Below are 24,816 nucleotides of genomic sequence, written 5' to 3'. Positions count from 1 at the left end.
CACTTTTATATGTTTCTAAACAACATTTTTTATTGCCTTTTATCAACTGTACATGCAACAGAGATCATCTTGGATCGGTAATATTTGCAGTGGTCCTCAGAGCTGTCGACTGGATGACTACTACATGTTAAAAGAGCTTGTAAATAAACCATCAGACTTCTTCATCTTCAACCACCGATGTCTTATCAAAAACGTTGTGCTGATGCAAACCCTCATCACACCGCAAAATTGTGTGTAACTTTAGTTTATGCAGCTGAAACCAATTACACGATGTTTTATGACAAAACTGACCATTAATTATACAGACTGGAACAAAAACATACTCAAACACATGTTGTTTACAAGATCAATCCGTTAAGGTACCGTTTCCTATCTAGGATACTTGGTATTCACACAGAGTGTTATATCATCTTTTGGAATCTCTGTATTTTACTGAATAAAGACAGCAGCATCAATAGGGCTACAGACAGTGTTTGTTGAAAGGTGGATTTCCACAAAACAAAAACAAAGTAAACAGATAAACTAACAAATCCTAAAACTTCATCGGGTAAGGCAAAGAAATGACAAAGGTAGTAGCAGCATTAAACATTCTGCTCATATTTATTATAAATAGAAAGCTTTCATTATTTGTATAGATTTCAAATGATTGGATTAGATTACATGGATTCTCCTGATGAAGTAGACATGTTCAAGTCTACGTTACAGACAGGCTCCCCTCGGACGGAAATCTGTGATTTAAGTTGCATTAACAGCACGGCTAGCAAACGACGAAACATGTCAATATCATGTCACCCCACGACATAAAAAATACAATTGTATTTTGTTTAAAGTAAATTACGCCTATTTAACAGACACGCTTTTTTTTGCACGACACATTTTTTTTATTCTCCTCATCAAATTGCATACGGATAGTTGTAGGGAATTAATATTATTTGAATGGTTAATGTTTAAATGAAAAGTACACATAGTAACTCAAATAGCACTCTAATATATAAATACTTTACACTTCAGATAACATTGCTACTTTTAAGGTGACATCATGCTTAATGTATTAAAGTAAGAAGAACTGGAGAGAAAAATATGTCTAGTTGTAACAAAATACACTTTGTAGATTGAGTCTTCAATTTTTTTATATTCAAAATATAACTTCTGTTGTTTTTCTATTTGGGTGACCTACAACCAGATATAATCTTGAGAGGTTCCAACTTCATGAGGGAAAAAGCATGTCATCTTTTTTAACACAGCAGGATGGGTCCAGGCTTGTCAAGACTGCAAAAAAGCTGTTTATGTTGGGGTGACATGAGACATCTTCGCAGCTTTGAAGCTGAATCTGTTCGAGCTTCAAAAAAAGGAAAGAAAATATGTTCTCTGCATTCTTGAACAATAATTACAAAACTAAGGAGAAACGTCCAGCCACTTGATCGCTGGCATAAATGAGTGCAAAACTAGGATTTGCCATAAATCTACACAAATGCAACCAACCAGCATATTCACATTCCTTAAGTTTAGCACTTCACAGGAACGAAACAATTCTTCAAGTATTGGATCCGACTTCACAGTCACCACAACAGAGGTGCCCCCCATGTGACAGTAGATCATTGGTTTAATCCATTTCTGGTTATTCGTCCTACGTTTGAGGAGAAAGGAGCTGAATCCATCAGATCTGTCCCATCTGTGAGGAGATGCTCTTCATTTCTCTTGTTGTGTAAACATCCAGTTTGCAGAACCCTATCTGCAATGAAAAAGGAATTGAAATCACAAAATGACTATGTAACAAGCATTAAAACAACACTTCGCGTGATGTCAATGGCCCCATGTAACCACAGATTTCACTTTTAATCAAACCAAACCGTGATTTAGGGAAGTGAAATAGATTAGCAGAATTGGTGGGAGAGAGATAGCAGCGACTTGAATGACTGCCTGTCTGAATGTACTGAAATCAAAGAGCGATCCACTAAGAAATAAAAACAAATGTCATCACACCCACAGACCTGGCAAGCAGATCCACCACACCAGAATCATCCAGCTATGTACAGCATATCTTTCAGATTTGTTTTTTCGTTTTCTGTGTGGGCTGATTAACGGACATGTCAGCGTCCCCTTGTGTCAGTTCCATTATGTACAGATCGTCTTCTCAATAAATAATACACTCAAAAATGTTTGAACACAGAAAATAAATGTGCTTTAAGCTTATTAGTCAATGTGTTTATATATTTCATACATTTTCATGAAAGCCACCCCGTGCTGCTCCACCACAATTCATCCAAATTCAAATGTATTAGGATTCCTTCACCATCACTTCTTTGTATTGTTGGGCTATACTGTGTAATGAGGCTTATGTGTTTTCCACAGGTCAGTAAAGAAGCTGAGATTTTGAAGTCAGACTCACCTGCTCTTTACTGTGTCGGGTTCTCCAGCTCAATCATACTGTGTGCGCTTCCATTCTCTGTGAAGGCCAAGAGGGGAACCTTCCTCTTCCCTTCCTCCATGTTTTCCATCTCCTCCCCGTCTCCATCTTGACGAGACAGTTTGGTCGCCATGGGAACCTCTATGACCTCCTCAAAGGCCTCTTTCTCTGGCGCAATACCATTTTCTCTAAGCTGGGCAGACAGAACTGTACTGTGGAGAGAAAAGTGCTACATTTATACATTTTGCATCCTTTATTTTGTGATATAACAGTTCTAATCATATGTCTAATTATAAAACTAAAGAAAAATATCTAATAATTACTAAACGATTTAGGGGGAAGACTGTGGACAAAAAAAACAAGCAATTGAGCTGGAAAACAATGGCAAACGACCAGCAGAGGGCAGTAAAGATACAGATCCTTTAAACATTTTTTCTACATTGCATGAAGTCCAAAGTCTATTTTAGTAGCCAACAGCATACGCATAATTGTGTTAAGCACAAAATAATGAGCACAAACACTTTTTTGTTACTAATGACACCATAAAACCACCAGCTGTGATGTTGGGGAGTGAACCAAGAATCATAAAATGGTAAATGTTTAAACTATTTAAACTAAAGTTGTGTCGTAGCATGTGCATTGACCAATGGGCCACTACTCTTGACTTGTTTATGACGATGACTGATCCGGAAACAGAATCATTTAATTGGACTGACCTGTGACCTGCAGTGGGCAGTATGGGTGTGATGAAGCTGGGGCCTGTGTGTCCATTACTGTCATTGCGATCTGTCTCAGGAGTCTGGGGTATGGACACACTCACTGAGGGGCTACCCGACATTGAACTTGCTAAAAAAAGAGAATTAGAGGAAATGAATGCTGTCTGAATATTTTAAATACATCTAGAATTCATTCACAAATAAATTAAATCTACACCATTTCTCAAAAGACAATTCCTTTAAAGGTCCAAAGTGTAAAATGCAATATAATATACATCACTATGTCTTCAGATGTGTATAAAGACCTCACATAAGTGAGCATTATGTTTGTATTATCTTAGAATGAGCTATTTCGATCTACATTCACCGTGGGACCCCTTGCAAGGAATTCATCATGTTGTTTCTACAGTAGCCCTAAACGGACAAATTGCTCTACAGAACGCGTTTTGTAAATATGTTATCTCATTCGGCAAAAAAAATTAAACCTGACGGCATCTTAGTCCTGTGTCAGTTCAAAATCAGCTGCTCAATTTCAAAAAGCAGAACTCACTTGAATCCTGTCCTCCCTGCTGGCTGACGTCACCGTTTCTCTGAGGGGTTGTCTTCTTCAGGACAAATGAAAATGTGTTGGTGAGACAAACAAGCATCTTTATTAAAAGAACATTATTTCCAAGTATCAAATCTCACCTGATCAGATCGCCGTGTGCGTTTCATGATTTCCTCAAGGCGCTGTGACACACATGTCACAAACATCAACTAATACAGCAGCTTTCACAAAAATGATCTTTAATCAAAATGTATAATCCGAATGAACTGAAAAACCTTCTTTCTCTCGAGTCTCTCTGCCTCCTCTTTTTGAAAGTGCTTCTCTCTCTCCAGACGCAAGCGCTCAGTCTCCTCTCTCTGCCGAACCTCCTCCTCTTCTTTCTGTTTAATAAGAGAGATAGCCCCGTCCACGTTCTAGACTCATCATAATCATAATTATTATAAAACCGCTCTTTTAGTTGTTAATCTATATGCCGACGGACCTGGCTGTTGAGCCAAAGCTTAACTTTGACAATAGAAAAGTTTTTACTTCTTGTAAGGAATTACAAGAATAATACAGCATCAACTTTGTGTAAACATGACTTGGATAAGTGTGTGTTTTCGTGAATGAGATAAGTGCAGCGTATGTATGTGTAATGTTTTGTTTGTGTACCTGTTTCTGCAGGCGTTCAGCTTCCTCTCTCTCTTTTTGAGCCCTCTCCTCCTCTAAACGCTTCTCCTCCTCCTCCCGTCTCCTCCTCTCCTCTGCCTGCCGCTGCTCCTCCTCCTCTCTCTTCGCTCTCTCTTCTGCCTTCCTGCGGGCCATCTCCTCCCTGCTGCGCCTACACATACACACACACACACACACACACGTATGAGTACAGGACTAGAAGAGCGGCAACTCCTAGACTCTTAAAATATGCAACTAACAAAACAAAACGCCTCATTATCTCTAATTGCTAACAGCAGTGCTTGTGAAAACCTGTCCCACACCTTTCAGCCTCTTCCTGTTGTCTCCTTTCTTCCTCTTCTCGTTCTCTCTGCTCTCTGGCCTGCCGACGTTTCTCAGCCAGCAGGCGAGATGCCTCCTCTGGATCTGTGGTGCCTGCATAGGGTCGTACTGATGGAGGACTTCTGGCACTTTCTAAAAGGATTTATATAGGTTATTTTGGTTCAATCATGCTGACGAATTTATGACGTGCAGTATTACTCACCTGCGGAAGGTTCAGGTTTGGTCGCAGGAGTTTCTGGTTTAGTTTTGGGAGGGTCAGCCCTTGTCAACGTGTCCCCTTTTTTGCCCCCCTCTCCCTCTGGACTGACTCTCGGGCTCTCCGGTGTCACCCTGTTTGGCCTGAGGTTTCCCAGCGATAAGGAGGGGTTGCTAGCAGACAGATGCATTGATGCTGTTGGGGGTGGAGACCTGGACTTTTTAGGGTTAGGAGACTTTTGAGATGGTTTAGAAGTGGTGCTCCTGAAATGCAGACAAATAAAAACAACAGATGAGTAAAAAGTAGTTCAGAAACCTGCATGTTTATCTTTCCCCTAAGAAACTAAAATAATTACTGAAAACATACAGTTGACAGCAAGAATCATTCATTGAGGACTTATATTTCAGTCTGTCTCTCTCAAAAAGATTCACATCGCTTTTTACGTACCGGAATATTCACTGATGCTATTATTGATGTAAGGAGTTTTTTTGAAGTTGGGTATATTGTTACATAAAGACAAAGATTTGATGTCACATGAAACATGTCATTTATTCAATTTAATGTGTACAGAAGGTCTGTATATGTATACCTGTTGGGTGATGGATTGCTGCGGTTCCCGCCGGGTGAAGGAGCTCTCTTGGGCGTGAAGAGGCTCAGAGAGGTTGTGGGATATGACAAGTTACTCCATGACTTTCTGACGTTGTCCTTATCCTTTCTGTCGACCTGCATACAGAGATACAAGATAAGATATTGTAGGTAGAGACGTCATCTTACATTACCAGAGTATCGTTCCTCATCAATCACAATTATATTCAGAAACACAATGACAACACATGCAGACAGATGTCACATCAGACTTTTAGCAGAGGTTATATCCGAAGCAATTTACTCAAAAATACCTCAACCTTTAAAGTCTGGGTGAAGAGATTTCTGAGAACAGTTTCTAAACACATAATAGATGTTGGAAATGTATTGCTGAAACACATTACAAAGACACAGAAGTACGTAGTACTGAATTGTGGAGTTAAATCGTTTTTCACTCATTCTCTGTTTAGGATTTTTTGGGCGTGGCTAAAACGGGGGATCGATGACGCAATGGAGCGTCTGAGCATGAGCTCCCCTATCACTAGAGCGCCTAGCATCAGTAACGCTTTCAGGCTCTCTCACGCTATCACTCTGCCAAGCTAAACAAATCTCACACACCAAATAACAAGCAAACGGTAACGCAGACACAAATGGATGGATGGGAATAACACAGACGGAAGGAGGATCACTTTCCTTGGATTTTAACTGATGTAGATCACTCAGGGTCTGTTAAGGTCTAGCACGACATAAGCAGTAGGTTGGGTACAGCTGACAGCTGTAGTGTTGGCACCAGATTGGTGGAGGTTATTGGTTTAAGGCGTAAGTCCATAATGACATAAGCACCTCGGAACATCACATATAAACAACGGACTTTGCGTGTGTGGCCACAGGTTTGACTATACTTGGGAGGCCCAAATGTCAAAGTAAAGAAATTTAAAGTAATTAAATGCATAAATCCGGCTGTAAGAAAAATCCATAAAAGGAAGGAAGAAGACGGGAACCGGCAAACATAAAACAACTTTTAATAAATAAATGTAAACTTAAATAGACAGCCGGCAGCCCCCTCACGGTCGACTGCCGGCGACACACACAAACCATAACTCAAAGCCAGGCCTGGTCCTCTCTCACTGACGGTCCGGTCAACTCAACGTGCACACAAGCACAACCACACAAATACATTCGTACATGATACATTAACAAAACCGATTATTTGGACATATATGTAATGTTTTACCTGGATTATCTGGGTGGTCCTTCTGCGAGTGTCTAAAGCAACATTTGCTCTGGTTGGTTTCTCAAAATTAAGGCTTGTTCTGATTGGTCGCTCGGTGCTGCGTGACTGGAGGGACTTGAAGGACGTTGCGCTCATTGGGTGACAGGAGGCTGAGCGAGGACAAATGGGGGTCACTGTACACCAGTCAAGTTTAACCAACCGACCAAGAAGTATTGCATCAATTATTCAATTTGGAAATAAGCAGCGATAGGAAGGGAGGGAGGTGTTGAAAAGGGTTAAAAGGTGAAAATGAGTAACATAAAAAATTTGGAAGGAGAAGAGAAAGAAAGAAAGTGTATTAGTGTCAAAGAACTAGTAAGAAATCTGGCAACTTCATCACTGAAGTGAGAACAAGCTACAACAAAGGCTATGTTTCAAATTTTATTTGAAACATAGCCTTACTGTATAAACGTTTAGGGCTGTATTGTCCTAAAGAATTTGAGTGTGCAATAAAAAATATCTTCAAGTTTGCAACTTTAAATTTACGCGCGCTCACAGGCTCCCAGTTTTTTTGCACCAGAAATACATTCATAGTCATTTTCAAGTTCAATACCTCAGTGCATTTACAGTACAGTAAAAGCATATCATCTAATAATAACCAACAGAATAACCCATCAGAAAACCCATAGTACCCATTGAAAAGAAACAGACAAGCCAGTTTCAGAGATTAGTTAGATTTGCATGCACACATACGGTTCACACATTTTTGTCAGATTAAGTGGGCAGTAACCAGGCAAAGCTTTAACAGTGGTTTCAAAGAGCTCTTTCTAAAATAAATGTTTTCTTTTATTACAGAGGCTTTGCCGAAACAAGCTTACACAGTTCAACATGTACAACCTTCTGTTCCTGCTCTTTCTCTGAACATTTGTTCATAAAGAAAACATCTGAACGTGTAATTCTTTCCGATACGGTTTCAAAATTACGTTTTGGTAAACTACAGTCAAGCTAACCTTCTGAAAAGGTAGTCTCAACTGTTTTGGTACTAACAGAAGACATATTTTTAATGTTTAGTCACAGACACAACTTCAGAATGCTTTCCTATGTAGAAAACTTTAATGAAAGCTCAAATATAATATAAGCTATAGATTTATTTCACTCAAAATAAAGTGTGTATTAATGCACTGTGTGATACCTGCATCACCAGACAAAGACATGGCGCTACGACTCCTGGCCAGATACGAGTGTGTTGGTGTCTGAAGTCGATTGACCATCGAATTCTCCCATGGGGTCAGAGGCAAGCGACGTAAACCTGAACACAGACAAACGCGCACACACACACACACACACATTAGTCTCTTTTATATTAATAATGTCACTAATAAGATTTGAAAATATCCAAAGAAAGAGTAAAAATAAGACATCACATGCATCTTTCCACAGCATGTTCATCACAAACATCATCTGACATATATTCTAGCTGTTTATCAAAATTTGCCAAGATTAGTAATGTTAACTAGTCAAAGAAAAGCAGGGTTAGTTAACAGCATTAGTTAAAGACAACCTGACAACATGCATAAATCCCATTATAAATTCTATAATGTGACATATTTCCAATAGAAAAAACATCACGAAACACTAGTATTCATTGTCTTCGACACCAACTTTGTTGTCTTTAACAAAAATCATTTCCACATGCGGTAGAAAAAAACATGCAAGAACTAAACATGATGTTAAAATGGTCAAATAACAGCACAGCCGCCAATATGAATCAGGCAGCATGCACTCATCATTTCCCCACTAATGAAAATGCAAATATGCTAAATATATTTTCAAAGGCCAGTTCATACCAAGAACAATAACTATTTAAAATTTGGTGAATCTTTTATAATAACGGCATACAGAAGGGATATTCTTCACTTTCAGGGGGATCCCTTACAAAGAGTTTGTTTTTTAACAATAAAACATTGACATTCACATGTTTTTGTGGATCTTTATTGTTCTAGGTGTCTGAACAGGCCTTAAAGGAAAAGTTCACATCAAAATCTAAATTTTTAAATCAATATTTTTTCTAAATATTAAAAAATAAGTCCATTTTGATTTTGAGGTCAACTTTTCCTTTAAACCCCCACACATTGCAATAGCACAGACTATAACATGCCATACTTTAAATGCTCGAACAGATCATGTGACTTAAAGATATATGTAGTCAGGGCTCAAGATCTGGGAGACGTTTCAGTTCATTGAGCGTATAAGCTAGTGTCACTTATCTAACTTCTACCGCTAGGTGCAGCTAACTAATGCCACATAGATGAAGACCAGTTTTTCCCTTCAAACCTTTGTATCTGATGCTGATTTTAATGTAATGCTCTATGTGTAACTTCGTCACAGTCTGGAGCCCTGTGTGGCAACCACTAGAGGAGCTTAAGAAAGTTTCCTTAAATTCTTAAAAGTCCACCTGCTGATTTGTCCTGAGGGATCTTCACTCTGGAGATTTGGGATTTAGACAGGGTTTTTTTTAACAAGCAAGAAGATGACAGAGACGTCTGCTTCTGTAAGGCTTGGACCAACAACACAACAACACACACGTTACAAAACGTCACAGTCTGAAGTAGTTTATGGATAGGCTGATCTTGACTGCTAATCTTTATTGAATTATGTAAGTGAATTTTAACGCAATATCAAAAATCTGTCTGGGAGCAAGAGGCAACATATAATTGTGTGAGCAAACTTTGACCCAACCACACAAAAAGAGTTTGAAAGTGCGTTTGTGTTTACCTCTATCTGCTGAATTCAGCAGCGTTGCTGAAGAGGAGGAGAGACGTTTGGAAATGACTGGGTCCATGTGTTTGGACAGATTCATGGTGGATACTGACCTTCTCTCCGCATCTACAAACACAAATACATTATTCAGCTCTGTATATCCAAAGAGAAGTGTTAGAGAGCATGGAATCGGGGAAACTCTTCTACTTTGTAATCATGTAGCCGTTAAAGGAGTGGTTGCTTATTTTTAGGTTAGTTTGGAGGAAAGTCTTCACATCGAATACTATTGCGTGACGAAACTTATCTGCTTAAAGATCAACATCTGCTTAACATCTGTGTGTCCCAGAACAGGTAGATACAATGACGTCCTAAAGCTCCAAAGACATACGTGATGTCTAACATCCCCAACAGCTACTATATTGTTATTTTAAAGGTGCCATATCTTGCAAAACAATGTTTTTGTTACTTGTTTTTAAATGCAAATTTAATGTACGTGAGTATTTAAACATTTAACACAATCTGTGAGTTTAGACAGCCATAGCAGATGTATATAAAGTAGTTTTAAAGATACAAAAAGTAAGGTTTAAGGCTGGCTCCTCTAAAATATAAAGCATAACCACACCCCATTTTTTACTAATACATGAGTTCTGAAAACAAATACTACATCTACAAGTCTTTCATCTAACATACTATTGGTTAAGTGATTCCATGTTTCCAAGTCTCCATTCATAACAGAAACGTGAAAACTGTTACAAGCTACGGACTGATGCTACGAGCTCTAGCTAAAGCTGTTAGTCTGCTCCTCTGCACTGAGCATCATATTCACATTTAGAGCGAAACTGCTGCTGACGCTCCACACTAAAAACACCATGATAGTGTTCCAGCCCAGATAGATCCAACGGTAAGAGAGCAGATATATCAAAACCTGATATTAAGAGAGTAAGAGAGAGCAGAAGAATCACACACAGAGAGAGAGAGAGAGAGAGAGAGAGAGAGAGAGAGAGACAGAGAGAAAGAGAGAGAAGTATTGATGGAGGAGAATGGAAAGGGGATGAGCAGTGAGCATGTGGATGATTCAGCAAACACAAGCAGAGAATAAACAGATATGCTGCAGTGCAAACACATCATTAAAAGACATTTACAAGGCCGCTCCCCCCACATGACTAATTCATACTGATCCAACATTCTGAAAATAAACTCAACATGTCTGATGGACCAGTACTACATTTTATTCTTGTTTATTGTGAATATCTGAGCAGACAAAAAAACTGATAATGATATATATGTATATATATATATATTCACAAATTGATTTTCACTGTATGTGTGTATTGAGATTTGTGGGAGTGTTTACCGCTATTGTGTGAGGTGCTTGCCGGGAGTGTTCCGCCCCAGCTCCAGCGGTTTGATTTCGGCCTGACTCTCTGACTCTTCTCCATGGTCCTCCTGATAACAGCTTCATACCGTACCTAAAACACACACGTGTACTAGACCGATCAGATAGTTTAAAAGGTCAAACAGGACAATATATGACGCCTACATGTGTGTAGAGCACCACAATTTCATTAATTTCAAATGTCTACAAAGGTGAATTTTCACATTCACAACAAACAACGATCAGTTTCCAAAGCGAATAAACCACAGCTAAAGTGTCCAATCGGGATGAAGGACTGTTTCATAACATTATACAAACAGGAACACAGTATAAAGATAAATATGGGGTCAACATAAAAAGGTAATGGTGTGCTCACCTGCTCCTCCTCTAGTCTCTGTCGACGTTTTTCCTCCACAGCGACCCGTCTCCTCTCCTCTCTTAGCCGCTGCTCCTCCAGCTTCTTTCTCCGCTCCTCCAACTGTTTCTCGTAAAACTGTCGTGCTCTCTCCTCTCGCTCCAGCCACTTCGAATCTCGTGCAGCTGAACACACAGAAAAAAACATTTAAGGGGTCAAATGCGATTCAATGGAAATTATGACAAATGGAAAGTATGAAAAAAAATTCATTGGAAAACTTTCTAAGGTGTAAATCTATTTTTATTGTTTAGTAGATCGTAGCAAAAGCAACACATGCCATGAGTTGGTTTCCCTGTGAACACATAAACCGATCCAAAATGTACAGGACCTCAAATTCACTGTGAGTCACTTTGCATAAAAGCATTTGGTAAATGCATATTGTTCCAGTGCTATGGGAACACATCTCATCCGATTCGAGGACCAGAACTATTGTTTAACAGTCTGTAAACAGGTAATGTCGCATTAAAATAAAATACAGTAATAACCAAATTACTCCTTCAATCTCTCTCTGGATTCTTGCTCTTACATAGAACTGGATGTCATGGTAATGACTTTGCCAACAGTTTACACAACTTCAGCTTGCCACAGCAACCTGCGCCATCAAGCTAGTCATGTGCTCGTGAAACAAATCGGATGAACAGACACAGACAAAGAGCAAAATAGGTAAAAGAAATACAAAAACAGGAAAGCCAAAGAAAGGCAGTGTAAGCCAGTGTTTAACATGGGGAAGGCGGCTTGTTCTGAAAGTGATTAGAGGTCAAAAGCCAAGCGCTAAAAAACTATGCACACCATTTACTCACACCAACAGCCCACAGGAATAACATGATGAATTTAGACAACATGTGATTCATACGAAATAAAAACTGTCATCTTGAACATATGCCATCTCCAACCTGTATGACTTCATATGTGGAACACAACAGGTAAATATCCACAGCCAACAAAGGAAAGATCGCCATGAGGGACCAGATGTTAGATTTTGGACAATGTAATCTCCGATCACAAGTCAGTACCGTATCGAAAGTCAAGCTAAAAAAAAGTTAAGAAAATGAATGTGTTTACCATTCTGTTTGTCCAGCTCCTCCCTTCTCTCACGAGCGAGTCTCTGTCTTTCCTCGTTCTTCAGCATCAGAGGTTCTGCACACACACGCGCTACATGAGCTCTACCTGTACAGGTGAAACGTATGTGTGTGTAAACATGTCAGTGGTTATTCGTGTGTTTTTGACCTGGTCTGGTAACAGTGTGGATCTCTGTGGGACTGCGAACAGTGTAGGTGTTCTGTCCTGAGGCAGATGACTCGGGTCGACTCCATGATGACTTGTCATCTGCTCTGAGGTGGTAGTCAGAGCCTAAATGACAGAAAGACAGCGAGGACACGATTATTCTGAGGAAAATCAGATGACAAAGAGAATATGTAAACTAAAAATGTGCAGCTGTCACTATTGATTATTCTCTGCATATTCTTTTGACAATACAAATGACTCAATGAGCAATAACAAACCAGTTTAAAAGAAATTATTTGTAATAGATAATATCAAAGCTTTTCAAAAGGTAGAAAAATATTGACTCCCAGTTGCCTCCCTGATGCTATACTGCGCATTCATAAAAGATGTTAACAAAGAATGTTCATTTACAAAAGAGAGCACTCTAGTTTAATATTCAATAAATGTGACAATGCTTAAGAGATTCTATATTTACACAGGTGTGAACAAAATGTTATTTGTAATCTCGATGCTGGTATAATCTGAATGTAACCACAATTTCAGTGCTATTTGACACTTCTTATTTGAAACTTACTTGACGTAAGATCTAGGGCTGTGTATTGGCAAGGGCCCCACGATACGATACATATCACGATAGATGGGTCCCGATACAATATATCACAATACATTCGATACGATACAAACGTTCGATTTATTGCAATAATTTGTTTTAAATAAATACAAATTAAGAGTGAGCTAAAAATACATGTTGGTGTGTACAATCTATGGTATTCTGGTATGTTCATCACATTATAGTGATAACTCTGCAGACACAAAAGATTCCATTCAATTTTATTAACAAAGCTATTTATAAGAGGTATTTGTCATCTTGCTTACACAGTGTTACTGAACAGCGAACATATAATGTTTAAAGTGCATATTTAGTCATTAAACATTTAAATGCAAATGCCACAAAAAACATATTTTTTTCAGAATGTTGTTAATAAAAAACAAAGAACATTCAAATCTATTCATAAAACTGAAATTGTCAGTATGACTCTCTTTTATATCCCACTCCACCAGTGCAGTTTTCAGTAACTCCGCAATGTTTATGCCAGTATGGCTCGTCTCATGCATTGCGAGTGTCTGTGGTTATGATGTAATCCTAACATACGATGCATTGCAAGTCAGGGTCACTCGCTCTACCGAGCTAAGGGATTTTTTTTCCTCTTCGTAAATCCCGGGTACTTCTACGTCTGTTATGTGCCTGCGAATCGGAATCACATAACACAGCCAGTGTTCACCATATGCACGAAGCCGGGGTTTTCAACCACAATGTCGCAAATCCTTACAAATAAAATACACCACCGACTCTGTTATTTTCTTTGCACGAGCTAAGATATACGGAAGCTTGTTGGTGATATTATATGAATGAATCTACTTTACGCCATTTGCTTTCTCGCACCCGCTTACTTTTGAGACGTTGTCCGTATGACAGCGAATCACAGCGACATCAACAGGAACGGAAAAAATGAATCATTTTGAATCCATTCAAAACATGACTTATTTAAGGTATCGATACTATAGGTTGGACTATCGATACACTATCGTGAAAAAAATTATCGCAATAGTTAGCTGTATCGATAATTTTGCACAGCCCTAGTAAGATCACACTCCCTCACACACACGCTTTTGAGAAGTGACTGTAAAGGAGATGTTAAATATTCTCCAGACAAACAATGTGTTGTAGCATGGGTAATTTGGAATAGTAACAAATGCTATTGTCAAATCGAACACTGCCAAAAATGCCAGGATATTTCGGCAGACATCTGCACATTTTAAACACTTGATTTTTTCACATTTTAGCATTGTTATAATAACAGCAGATCAATACGACTCATTGGATAAGTATTTATGTCTAGCCCATCGCCACACTGCCACGTGACATCATGTTTGCGCAATGTAGAGACAAAACAGAAATCAACTCAAACGTAGAGATTGTCTGCGATTTTACCCTTGAAAATGAGGATTGAGAGGGTTTGACGTTATAGCAATGGCATGTATTATGATGTCTCCCACAAACACGGGTCTTTTAAAGATCACGTCCCTTAATAGAGATGAGGAGGAGAGGAATAAACATGTGGGCAGATGCTGTGTCTAGACAAGACAGGAATGGATAAAAAAAATTCCAATCCATTTTAATGACCCAAAGACCATTTGAGCAAAAGTCATTGAGACTGGTGTCGGAAAATAATCTTACTCTAACAATACTTTAAATTGTCTAGCGATTATTTGAACAACATTGAATACCAGTGCATGTATATGTGCTTCTGTGGCCTCTAAGGAGAAACGACCATTCTTGCTCTAGATTTCTGCTCTTTTTTCCAGGACAATGTTGCTCTAGATATATCCCTGGATCAAACTCTGCCTGACCCATTTGAACAGGTGCCAAAAACTCTGGATATCACTTTTCTAAGATAAACAATAGGCAATGTTTCAATTGGTTACTGAGCGCAATTTCCGAAATGATAACATGGTAGCATACGGGATGAAGGTTTTTATTGTATTTTTACCAGCCCTTCAAAGAAAAGACACTCACACATAGACCTTTTTATTTCAGTAATACAATCTAACCTGGACTTTTCAGTCCTACACAGAGTTATTAAAACAAAGCGTTCACGTTCATCAATCCCTGAGAGAATGTAAAGGCTTAAAATGGGTCTGTGTGTGTGCTTCGCAGGTTTAGCTCATTATTTGATGGTGAGGGAGCCACAGTCGCATTTAACCCACAAATTGGAAAGCACAAGTATTAAAAGCACAGAGACAAGTTAGATCACATTTATTTAGCTTTGTTCCTCCGCTGAGTCTGCTGGTCAACAAAACATATAACTTTGCCAAAACAAACAGATTGGTGTTTACGCTTGCTTCTGTAAACACCACTACATATCCACATTTCACATCAGGATCAGTGTGCTCACTTCCGGTTTCATCTTTTTTGCATCAAAACATTAAAAAAAGCCAGAGAGGAGTGCTATTATAAAAACAATACTAAAACATTATCTTAACTTCCACACCACAAATGAATTAGCTATTCCTCAACGTTGTCGAATTCTTGTTTTGAAACCTTTTATAACGTTCAAAAGGCAAATATGCTTTGTCAAAAAATCCAAAGCCAGCTGATGTCTTCGCTATCTAAACAAACCACTCGGCCATTGTTGCTATGATCCTATGACATGACACCCGCGGGGCGGGTTTGTGTAAGCACCTGATTTTGCTTTACTGTTGCTCAGTACTAAAGCCACATTGGCAAGACATTTATTTAAAAGCCCAAGGGTACAAATACAAGCAAAGCTCGGAATGCAGTCAACATCAGATAGTCAACGATACAAACATATACAAACAAAGTGTGAAACTAATACCAGCTAAATACAGGTTCTTGTATTAGGAGTTTTGTCAACCAGCAGTTATGGTAACTTTTTGTTAAATATTGGTAAAAATTCAAGTTGTTGGAAATCTTTAAGGATTTTAAGGAGACTGACAGGCCCGGGTCAACATTTCACTGCATAGTAAACACTGGAAGTGTCAATACTCTGCCTGCAATCATTGTTTGTTTTCAACCACAAGAGGGTAAGAAACAATTACGTCATTCCCATGTTTGGGTGAACTACTCAAATTTTCACGCGTTTTTAAACTTTTACTCCATAAGTTTTGCCTCTATATTACCATCTCTGTTTGAAACATATAATTGCAGGTTACAGTACACACTAATGTTTATGTAGCCGTTAAAGCAAAATTGCATAAAATCAGACATTTCCCAATAAATCGTACCAGACAGCGCAAATTGTAAATTTTCTTTTTTATTATGCGTTTATTGTAGAGAATCGTGGTAAGGTAAGGAGTTTTCAACACAGATTTATGAACTTGGACAAAAACTAATTTTGGTTTATTTTGAAATCCAGAAAGTTCACTGCTTTATAATTAACTAAGTATGATCAACTTCCATAGTTTTGATTTCATAAAAATAAAGCACAAAAACTGTAATTGCTAGCGTTTGATTGTTAAACTTGTGATACTTGGAAACAAGCCACTTCAAGCAAACTGTAGTCTTGGGGGGAACTTTTCCTTTTTCTCTCTATTTCGGCACTAAACATACAATGGCACAAGCTCTCAAACTAAGCATGAACCTGCTTAGCTTACTAATCTGCGTCCTGAATGTTGGACTGGGTTACTTTTTAATACCCACACAACCACACTAACAGGAACAGTCCTCATAAGCAAACAACATTCATTTAACTCGACCAGAGTAGCTACACAACAGGCCGAAAACGTGACAATATGCAGTCATTTATTTGCTAACCATACTTGCAAAAATAATATCATTTTTTAAAACACACTCAGATGGGCAATAAGAATGTCGGGCTTCATTCTGGATATTTTTGTAGGGGTTTGATACAGAAGATAATATATATATACATACGAGAGAGAGAAAGAGAGAGAGAGAGAGAGAGAGAAACTCCAAATTAGGATTTCTGCACCACAAATCATATTATCTTAAAAACATGTGCCAAATGTGTTGAATGGGGTAATGTTATGTACAGTAGGATTTCAGAATGTGCATCTCTGCACGATTTGTAGGTTAAAATAGGGAGGAAGCAGATCAGTAACAGTATGCTGCTTTGGATGATGTTAAATCCAATTTCAAGGGCAAATGTGAAATGTCAAAGTTGAGTACTGCGTCAGCGTCGCTCACCCTCAAGATTCCACTTTTGTGTGCAAAACATGCAAAAGTTTAACAAAATCTATGAATATTACCACCCCCTGGAGTAAACACATCTTTAATCCCACAAACATCCATACTGTTAGAAACGCAGCTTCCGTTTGACTTATGGTAAATTCAACATTTAAGCATTTAAGCCACTGATTCGTTCAAATAGATTTTAACAATTCGTACAAACTTCACCCACCAATCTTACCTTGACTTTCACTCATATTTTTGGGGAATCTTGGATTTCACACCTCTTGCCTACATTTCCAAGTACGCGATCCCTCCTCAATGTGCCAATCCACAAACTCACAGTCCACACAAGTTAACATCCATTACAAGATCAGGATAATGTGTTTGCTCTTTCATTGGCAAAGACATTAATGTCTGGTTGTTTCCAACAGGAGAGACTCTTAGCCCACCCCTTTCAATCTGAGTGAGAATGATCAAAAGGATACAGTATTTCCCACAGTCAATCTCTTTACACATAAGATTATAAATCCAAACCGTGTGTGTGATTGTGGTGTGTGTAGTACAGTAGAAATGCAGGCGAAGAAGATTAAACTCGGAATAGAGAGAGATCAGCGATTAAAGTACAACTCTCCACATGGCACCGGGATGTGTGTGCGACTGTGTGTTTCTGCTGGTGTGTATTAGGGCGGAGAGTCTCCGAAATCGGAGCGGCTTAACGGAGGCTAATGCTAAGCTTACGGAGAGAGAGGGCTTTATCCTCAACATCCAGTCCCAGGCAAATCAGAAAGGACACGTCTGAACTCTATATGTTTGTGCAGGGCGTGTATGACAACACTAGCAGTGTTGTTTAAAACCACCAATCAGAGGGCTTTCAGTCAGCAATGACTCATCAAAACAATGGGAAATGAGCAGCGAGCAATTCAGTTTCTCTCAAGTACAGCAGGATGAAAGTAAATACACGAAACGTTATCTGCTTATCAAGACATCTAATCTATTTCACACGAACTCGTTCTGTTTGGACTGATAAATAACACATAATGAGAGACAACAACTTTCCCTAGACCAATGAGCAGCGTTTAGACATTTAGTGCACCGTCTGGATTTACTGCCCTGCCTCCCCGGCAAACCAACAGTGCATGTTAATCCATTGAGTATCCTGGGAATTGTACAAGAAAGAATCTGAGTGCAGAGTTAAGGCACGCTCACATACAGTGCTTTCTTATGTTCAATCGGTGTCATTCTTACATACACGTGTGCTAGGAGGACATGTTAAGGCGTTACAATGTGTCTCGCACAACATTCGACCTTAAGACACCATATCAAGTTCAATATTTTTGCTAAGCAAATTCACATCTTTGAACAAGTACACATACCTCAATCAATACACCCGGGGTGGAACAAGCATATTTACAAATCAATAAAACACTGAACTGGAACTGAAAGGGATGGTTCACTCAAAAATTGAAATGTCGTCATCAAAACCTGTATATAATAGATATTTTGAAAAACGTCCCATTGGTTTTGTGCTCCATACAATAGTCAACAGGGGTCAAAATATACTTTCTTTTGTTCCACAGAAGTCGGTTATACAGTAAACTGACGAAAGAATCTGTGCAAATGCAATTCGTGGAATTAGTACAAGTGAAACAGTTGTGTTTTAAGTTTTTGACTCTCTCCTGCATAGTATTATGTCCCAAATCTGTGCAAAAAAAGTAAAAGTGATAGTGAGACCTTATTTATAAACAACAAGAATTTCTTTGCAAAGCCCCTTTTCAGAAACCAAATATATAATAATGTATAATTATTATCTAACCTTAAAAAACGGTATACTTTACATGCTAATATAACATGCGCACATCCTTTAGCTTTAGTGTAAATGCTTTAGCTTCGGAGCAACAGGAGCGTTCGTATTCATATCCACCTCTGTGTGTTGAGCCACCCAGACATCTAACAGAACTGCTGTACTGTTTGCTTTCCAGTTCTATGTGGTCATGTGACCCACCCACAGTCCTGGCCATCCTGTCCAACTTGTCAGTCATCTGCCATTACAGTAGAGACGATGGGTTGGGTAAAATGGCCACACCCAACAACAAAAGAGAGCAAAGATCCTTTCCTGCTCTAGCAAAGTGGAGCTGAAACACCATATACTCAAAAAATATATTATTTTCAACCCAGCACTGGCTCCAAAAGGGTGTTAGGTTGTTAAACAACATGTTTGGTTGTTTTAACCCATGGTTGGGTCAAATATTAACCTTTTCTGGGTTAATTTGACCCAACTGAGTTTGTCTATTTTTGTTCCAATGCTGGGTTACAAATAAAAATTTGCATAGCATGCAAACAATAGCATGCATTACTGTGTTTCTATAAGATTTGAGTTGTGCATTAAGCTTTTTCAACATATTCAAATATGAATAAATGAGAAAGTTTGTATTATAGGTGTTGTTGGGCACAGTTTCTTTTAGCTTTGATGCTGGTCTTTAAACAGTCTCGTGGAAATATTTCATGCAGTCACGAAGGTACAAGGTCATAAAAACTGCCTGAGTTCAAGATAGTAATGTTACTTAAAATAGATTTTAATGAAGTAGGCCACAGCACATCACATTGCTGTGAGTCTAAACTCGGTCAACTCACTTCATAACAATATCACAAACACAGGTAATGCCATACTTATATGCTCGAAACCAGCTCAGACCAAAAAGACAACAGCAACACACTTCAACAACCAAAGCATGAATAAAATTAACGTTTGCACTTTATTTTACAATACATGTACCTACTTACATTGTACTTACCTAAGAAAGTACTAGGTAGTATATGGTAACTACTTGGTATAAGTTTAAGTTTAGGGGTGGGTTCAGGGTAAGTACAAAGTTATTACCCAGTTATTATATTTACTGTAATACGTACACAGCATACACATTGGAAACAAGACTGTAAAATAAAGTGCTACCAAACGCTAGATCTTTAACAGGCCAAGTATTAGGTTAGTGTCTTAAAACCCCAGAGAGATTTAAATCTCTCTCGCACTTCCTGTTTCTGACCTCCTGCGTACCTCCGCCTCTCCTCGGTCTTTTGCGGCTCAGCTGACCCTCCTCTTCCTCAGCGATGGTGGAGAGGGATGGGATAGCTGACCTGCAGGCCCCCCTCCTCATCCTGAGGGGGGCCGGCATGCTCCCTTCTCCTCTTTTAGTAACCTTTGTGGCTAACAGCTAGCATCCTGCTCATCTCATCACCTGAATGCTCTCAGAGAGAGAGGACAGACGACACAGGAACAGTAAGAGCGACAGACGGAGCTAAAAGACACAGCAGATTGAAAGGAAAGAGATTTGAAGTTTAAAGCTCAGATGTGCCGAGATGAGCCCAAACTCCCTCCAGTCCAGCCAGGCTTTACTGAAGAAGCCAAGCTCCTGTAATCCACAGAAACACACAGTGCACTTCCTCCTTAAGCCTGAAAGAGAGACTGCTGCTCCAGTTGCTGATGCTGTCACTGACTCTCTTAAGGTCTGCCCTACTCTTCCTCTCTCTCTCTCTCTCTCTCACACACACTAGCATGTACGCACACACAGTGCTGACAGGCCTTCATAGAGGAATCCCACATTAAAGACAGTCTGATAAATGCCCACACCCAGTCCTCCAATGCACAGTCAATGAAATAGTCTCTCTCTCTGTCACACACGCATACCTGCACACACAGTCCTTCTTTCCTACTGAAATATTCAGTATGAAACAGCAAGGTGAGTGGCATGCCAGCAAATAAACAGAAACCATGACATCAACGGAACACAGAGAGTGGGGTCGGAGAAATAAGACCCTCAGCACAGAGAATGCGAGCGACACAGCCCCTCCTTTAATGCAAAATGCAGTACTTTACAGAGACAGTCATCTCACCAAAGCCATTTCAAGTTAGTAAGCAAATTCACTCCCACTCACAATACCTCACAAGTGCATAATAAGGTACTTGTACAAAAGCACTTATGCTTCGAAGCATATACACAAAATAATTGTAAAATTATATACTGATGTATTACCCAGGCGGTTTAAAGTTGCAATGTGGAGATTTTAGTGGCATCTATTGGTGAGGTTGCCAATTGCAACCAACAGCTCATTCTACCCCTCCCTTTCAAAGCACTGTCATCACATCTTTTCTTCTTTGCCAAAAAAGATAACGTATTGACGTTTGTCCGTTTAGGGCTACTGTAGAAACAGCATGGCGAATTCCATGTAAGGGGACATGCGGTGTATGACTGATGTCTATATAGCTCGTTTTAAGGAAATAAAAATATAACGCTTCATTATGTGAATTCTTTATATTGCATTTCTTTCGATAGATCCTCCAAAATTACACAGTGTATCTTTAAGATAACCTGATATTTTGCTATTTTTTACATCATCAGCATCCCTGAAGTCAGAGGATGTGAACACGTGTCTTTGTGATCTAAAAGGTGGTCTCAACCATCACTGTCAGAGTGTTTTTGGACAATTCTCTCTGAATGAGAACCACAGGCTTGTAGTTACACCAACAATATGACCTACTGTACACTTTACCAAAAACTATCATCTATACACACAAACACACAATGCTGACACACAATAATGAATGACTCTTATCGGATCCCCACCACCCAATAACACACATAAAAACACTAATTAATAAATAAACAAGAGAAGATTATATCAACCGTAACTCCTTCACTGACTGCAATCCACATACAAATATAAGATCTTTGTTTATGCACAAAGTCCCATACAGTACATCGTTAATTCCATATATAATTTTTACAGTCTAACAACGCGGTCTTTATATGCATTGAATTACTACAGACTGAAATTTGTAATTGTTGTTATCCTCAAAAGGAAAGATCACTGAAAGTGTGTCAGCGTGTAATGCCATGATCTAAATGCTTCATGCCACAGAAATTCTCCACAATCATATTCTAAAGATAACTGAACATACGTTTGTGTGTTTATGAGCAGACTAATATTAATTTGACTCAGTACGTGCAAGAACACACACAAACACACTTGAACGTTGTACCTTCTGTCACACATTTCTAACTTCACAGAAGCAAAATTACAGGAAATCGATCTTTGCCCCTGCAGGACAGGGAATATCAGTTACCTTACACGTTAAACAGTCACGGTAATGTTGTTGTTACCCTTATCTTTTTCCTATTCTATTCACCAAGAACACAAACTAGTCTGGTATAGGCAACAGTTAACAAATGCATTACGTTACGAACTAGTTTCACTATAGCGAAGACAGCATAACCCGACTAACATCTACTGTGGCAGACGTTTAGTCACTATAATTAAGAATAAAACGGTGATATAAGTGGCTAATAAGAAAGGTATGAAGATAAATGTCACCGAATGACAGTGATTCACAAACCTGCGTTTATCTATCAAACAAAACACAAAAAGGCAGGATAACGACGAAGAATTCCGGCTTCACAAGACTATGTATCTACCTGCACAAATAAAACAACACGAACGCAATAGGAACCATTAAACAAATCACGTCAGATAAGCAGGAGCAGCACGGCTGGGAATCGATTCCGAAAAGAATAGATTCCTCGATTCCAAGGCGTCGGGAGTCGATTCCAAAGGTTGGAAACGACTCCATGAATCGACTCCTCTTTAAGAGCCTTCGTAAGCACAAGCCCCCCCCCCCCCCCCCCCCCTTCGCTGGTTTCATCTGTCATATCAGTTACTTTACTTAAATAGTTCTGACTTCAGAAAAAACGTATAGATGAAGTCTATAGATTGGCTTTCCTGTAGCATTGCGTTAACAGATACCTATGTATAAATGTATAGGATAATGCAATGTAAGTCGCTTTGGATAGCGTCTCCCAAATGCATACATTTAAGTCTAGAGCTGTGGAATCGCGATGCTGAAAATATTCTGCATTGATGGATAAAAGCAAAAGGTTTGTTTGCACACAATATACAGATATAATATATAAATCCACACATTTAACAAATCATATTATTGTAAAACCGACCGTCCTCTCTTTCTCTCAACCGATGAGCTCAGTGTGCGCGTGCATGTATAAAGCACAGTCTCGTAACATATGTTAACATATTAACATATTGAACATATTTCTGTTTAAAAATATGAACATATTGAACATATTTCTGTTTAAACATATTAACATATTGAACATATTTCTGTTTAAACATATTAACATATTGAACATATTTCTGTTTAAACATATTAACATATTGAACATATTTCTGTTTAAACATATTAACATATTTAACATGTTAAATATGTTATGTAAGAGATAGTAGACAGCACTATTATAGCACATGTCGGCATTATAGCACTTGCATTATACATTAAATGGGAAAACGAGAAAATGCAGCAAGAATAAAACGTGCGAGTAGACTATATTAGAAAGTAAAGAAAAAAAAGAGTTAGCTCTCTAGAGATTAACACTCACAGTATTCTTTATAAATACTCAGATGTTTAATACCAAATGTAATCTGTAGTAAAACTGGGAATCGATTCTTTCGTTTTCAAAACCAGGAATTGGACTCGGAATCGATGGCGAACACGGACGCGCGCAAAACAGGTGTCTGAGGGAAAACTGCTTCAACGCCATTTAACCGAATCTAAACAAATTGAACACAGTCAAAGTCACATAAACCCACAAAGTAAAAGGGTTGTCATCCTAAAAGACCTCTAAAAATCCGCTGGCAGTCCTTTGGTTCGGCGTTGAGGCTTATTTACCGAATTAATCCCTTTCCCACAGACCGGCTCGAGCTGCCTGTGGTGTGAAGTGTTTTATTCCGTGACAACTTTAACGGATCTGTTTTTCGAGTCATGTTAAATTTGACAGATGGATTTAAGAAGCGTAATAGGGATTTGCACGAACTAAACGCAAAATAAACAAACTCTTACCTTGGCTGAAACTCAGACAGGCGTCGCTTCCATCTCGCTCCGCCATTTCACCGACGTCACATGAGAGGATTAGACAGGACGCGCTTAGTACAAAACTAGGGAGTGCGCGCCTCTAGCGGACAGGTGCAGAATAATAGACGGATGGATGGATGGATAGATAGATAGATAGACAGACAGACAGACAGACAGACAGACAGACAGACAGACAGACAGACAGACAGAGAGAGAGAGACAGAGAGAGAGAGACAGAGAGAGAGAGAGAGACCGAGAGAGAGAGAGAGAGAGAGAGAGAGAGACCGAGACCGAGAGAGAGAGAGAGAGAGAGAGAGAGAGAGACCGACAGAGAGAGAGAGAGAGAGAGAGAGAGAGAGAGAGAGAGAGAGAGGGAGACAGAGAGAGAGAGAGAAAGAGAGAGATAGAGAGATAGAGAGAGAGATAGACATAGAGACAGATAGAGAGATAGACATAGAGACAGACAGACAGACAGACAGACAGACAGACAGATAGACAGATAGACAGACAGACAGACGGACGGACGGACGGACGGACGGACAGACAGACAGATAGAAAGATAGGAGGGTTGTTTCCCATGTAATAATATGACATATCCAGAAGATGGCACCAAAACACTTCCAGCATATTAAAGCATGTAATTGGTAGAACCCATTGGCTGTGCTTTTTAGGACTAAATGCTTAAAAATCTCAAAATACATTCTTGGTAAGAGCCTTTAAGGTCACTTAAAAAACGTTGTGCTTTAATTTTTTTTGAG

General features: G+C 39.0%; 1 protein-coding gene across 12 annotated transcripts; it reads right to left on the bottom strand.

Annotated features, from left to right (window-relative positions):
- On the bottom strand, positions 1-24,104 carry map7b (microtubule-associated protein 7b; the record flags this gene model as incomplete). 12 transcript variants are annotated; one of them, XM_079478079.1, is made up of 19 exons in its annotated part: positions 1-1,732; positions 2,390-2,619; positions 3,124-3,253; positions 3,674-3,728; positions 3,811-3,852; positions 3,946-4,050; positions 4,322-4,490; positions 4,642-4,792; positions 4,863-5,119; positions 5,446-5,579; positions 6,676-6,848; positions 7,847-7,963; positions 9,430-9,540; positions 10,241-10,339; positions 10,769-10,883; positions 11,166-11,329; positions 12,267-12,341; positions 12,432-12,554; positions 20,195-20,592. In XM_079478079.1, 18 exons carry the CDS (start codon positions 20,310-20,312, stop codon positions 2,397-2,399), a joined length of 2,361 nt encoding a protein of 786 aa, XP_079334205.1. In that variant the 3' UTR covers positions 1-1,732; positions 2,390-2,396. The 12 variants fall into 12 exon arrangements, with proteins under 12 accessions (XP_079334205.1, XP_079334210.1, XP_079334211.1 ...); XM_079478084.1 differs by lacking the exon at positions 20,195-20,592 and adding an exon at positions 24,047-24,102 and having other exon boundaries at positions 8-1,732; XM_079478085.1 differs by lacking the exon at positions 20,195-20,592 and adding an exon at positions 24,047-24,102 and having other exon boundaries at positions 8-1,732; positions 6,676-6,824.
- Between the last annotated feature and the right edge of the window lie 712 nt (positions 24,105-24,816).

This window comes from Barbatula barbatula (assembly GCF_947034865.1).
Source record: "Barbatula barbatula genome assembly, chromosome: 17".
Lineage (NCBI taxonomy): Eukaryota > Metazoa > Chordata > Actinopteri > Cypriniformes > Nemacheilidae > Barbatula > Barbatula barbatula.
Note: the sequence above shows the minus strand (reverse complement) of the source record. Positions and strands in the feature narration are given on the sequence as shown.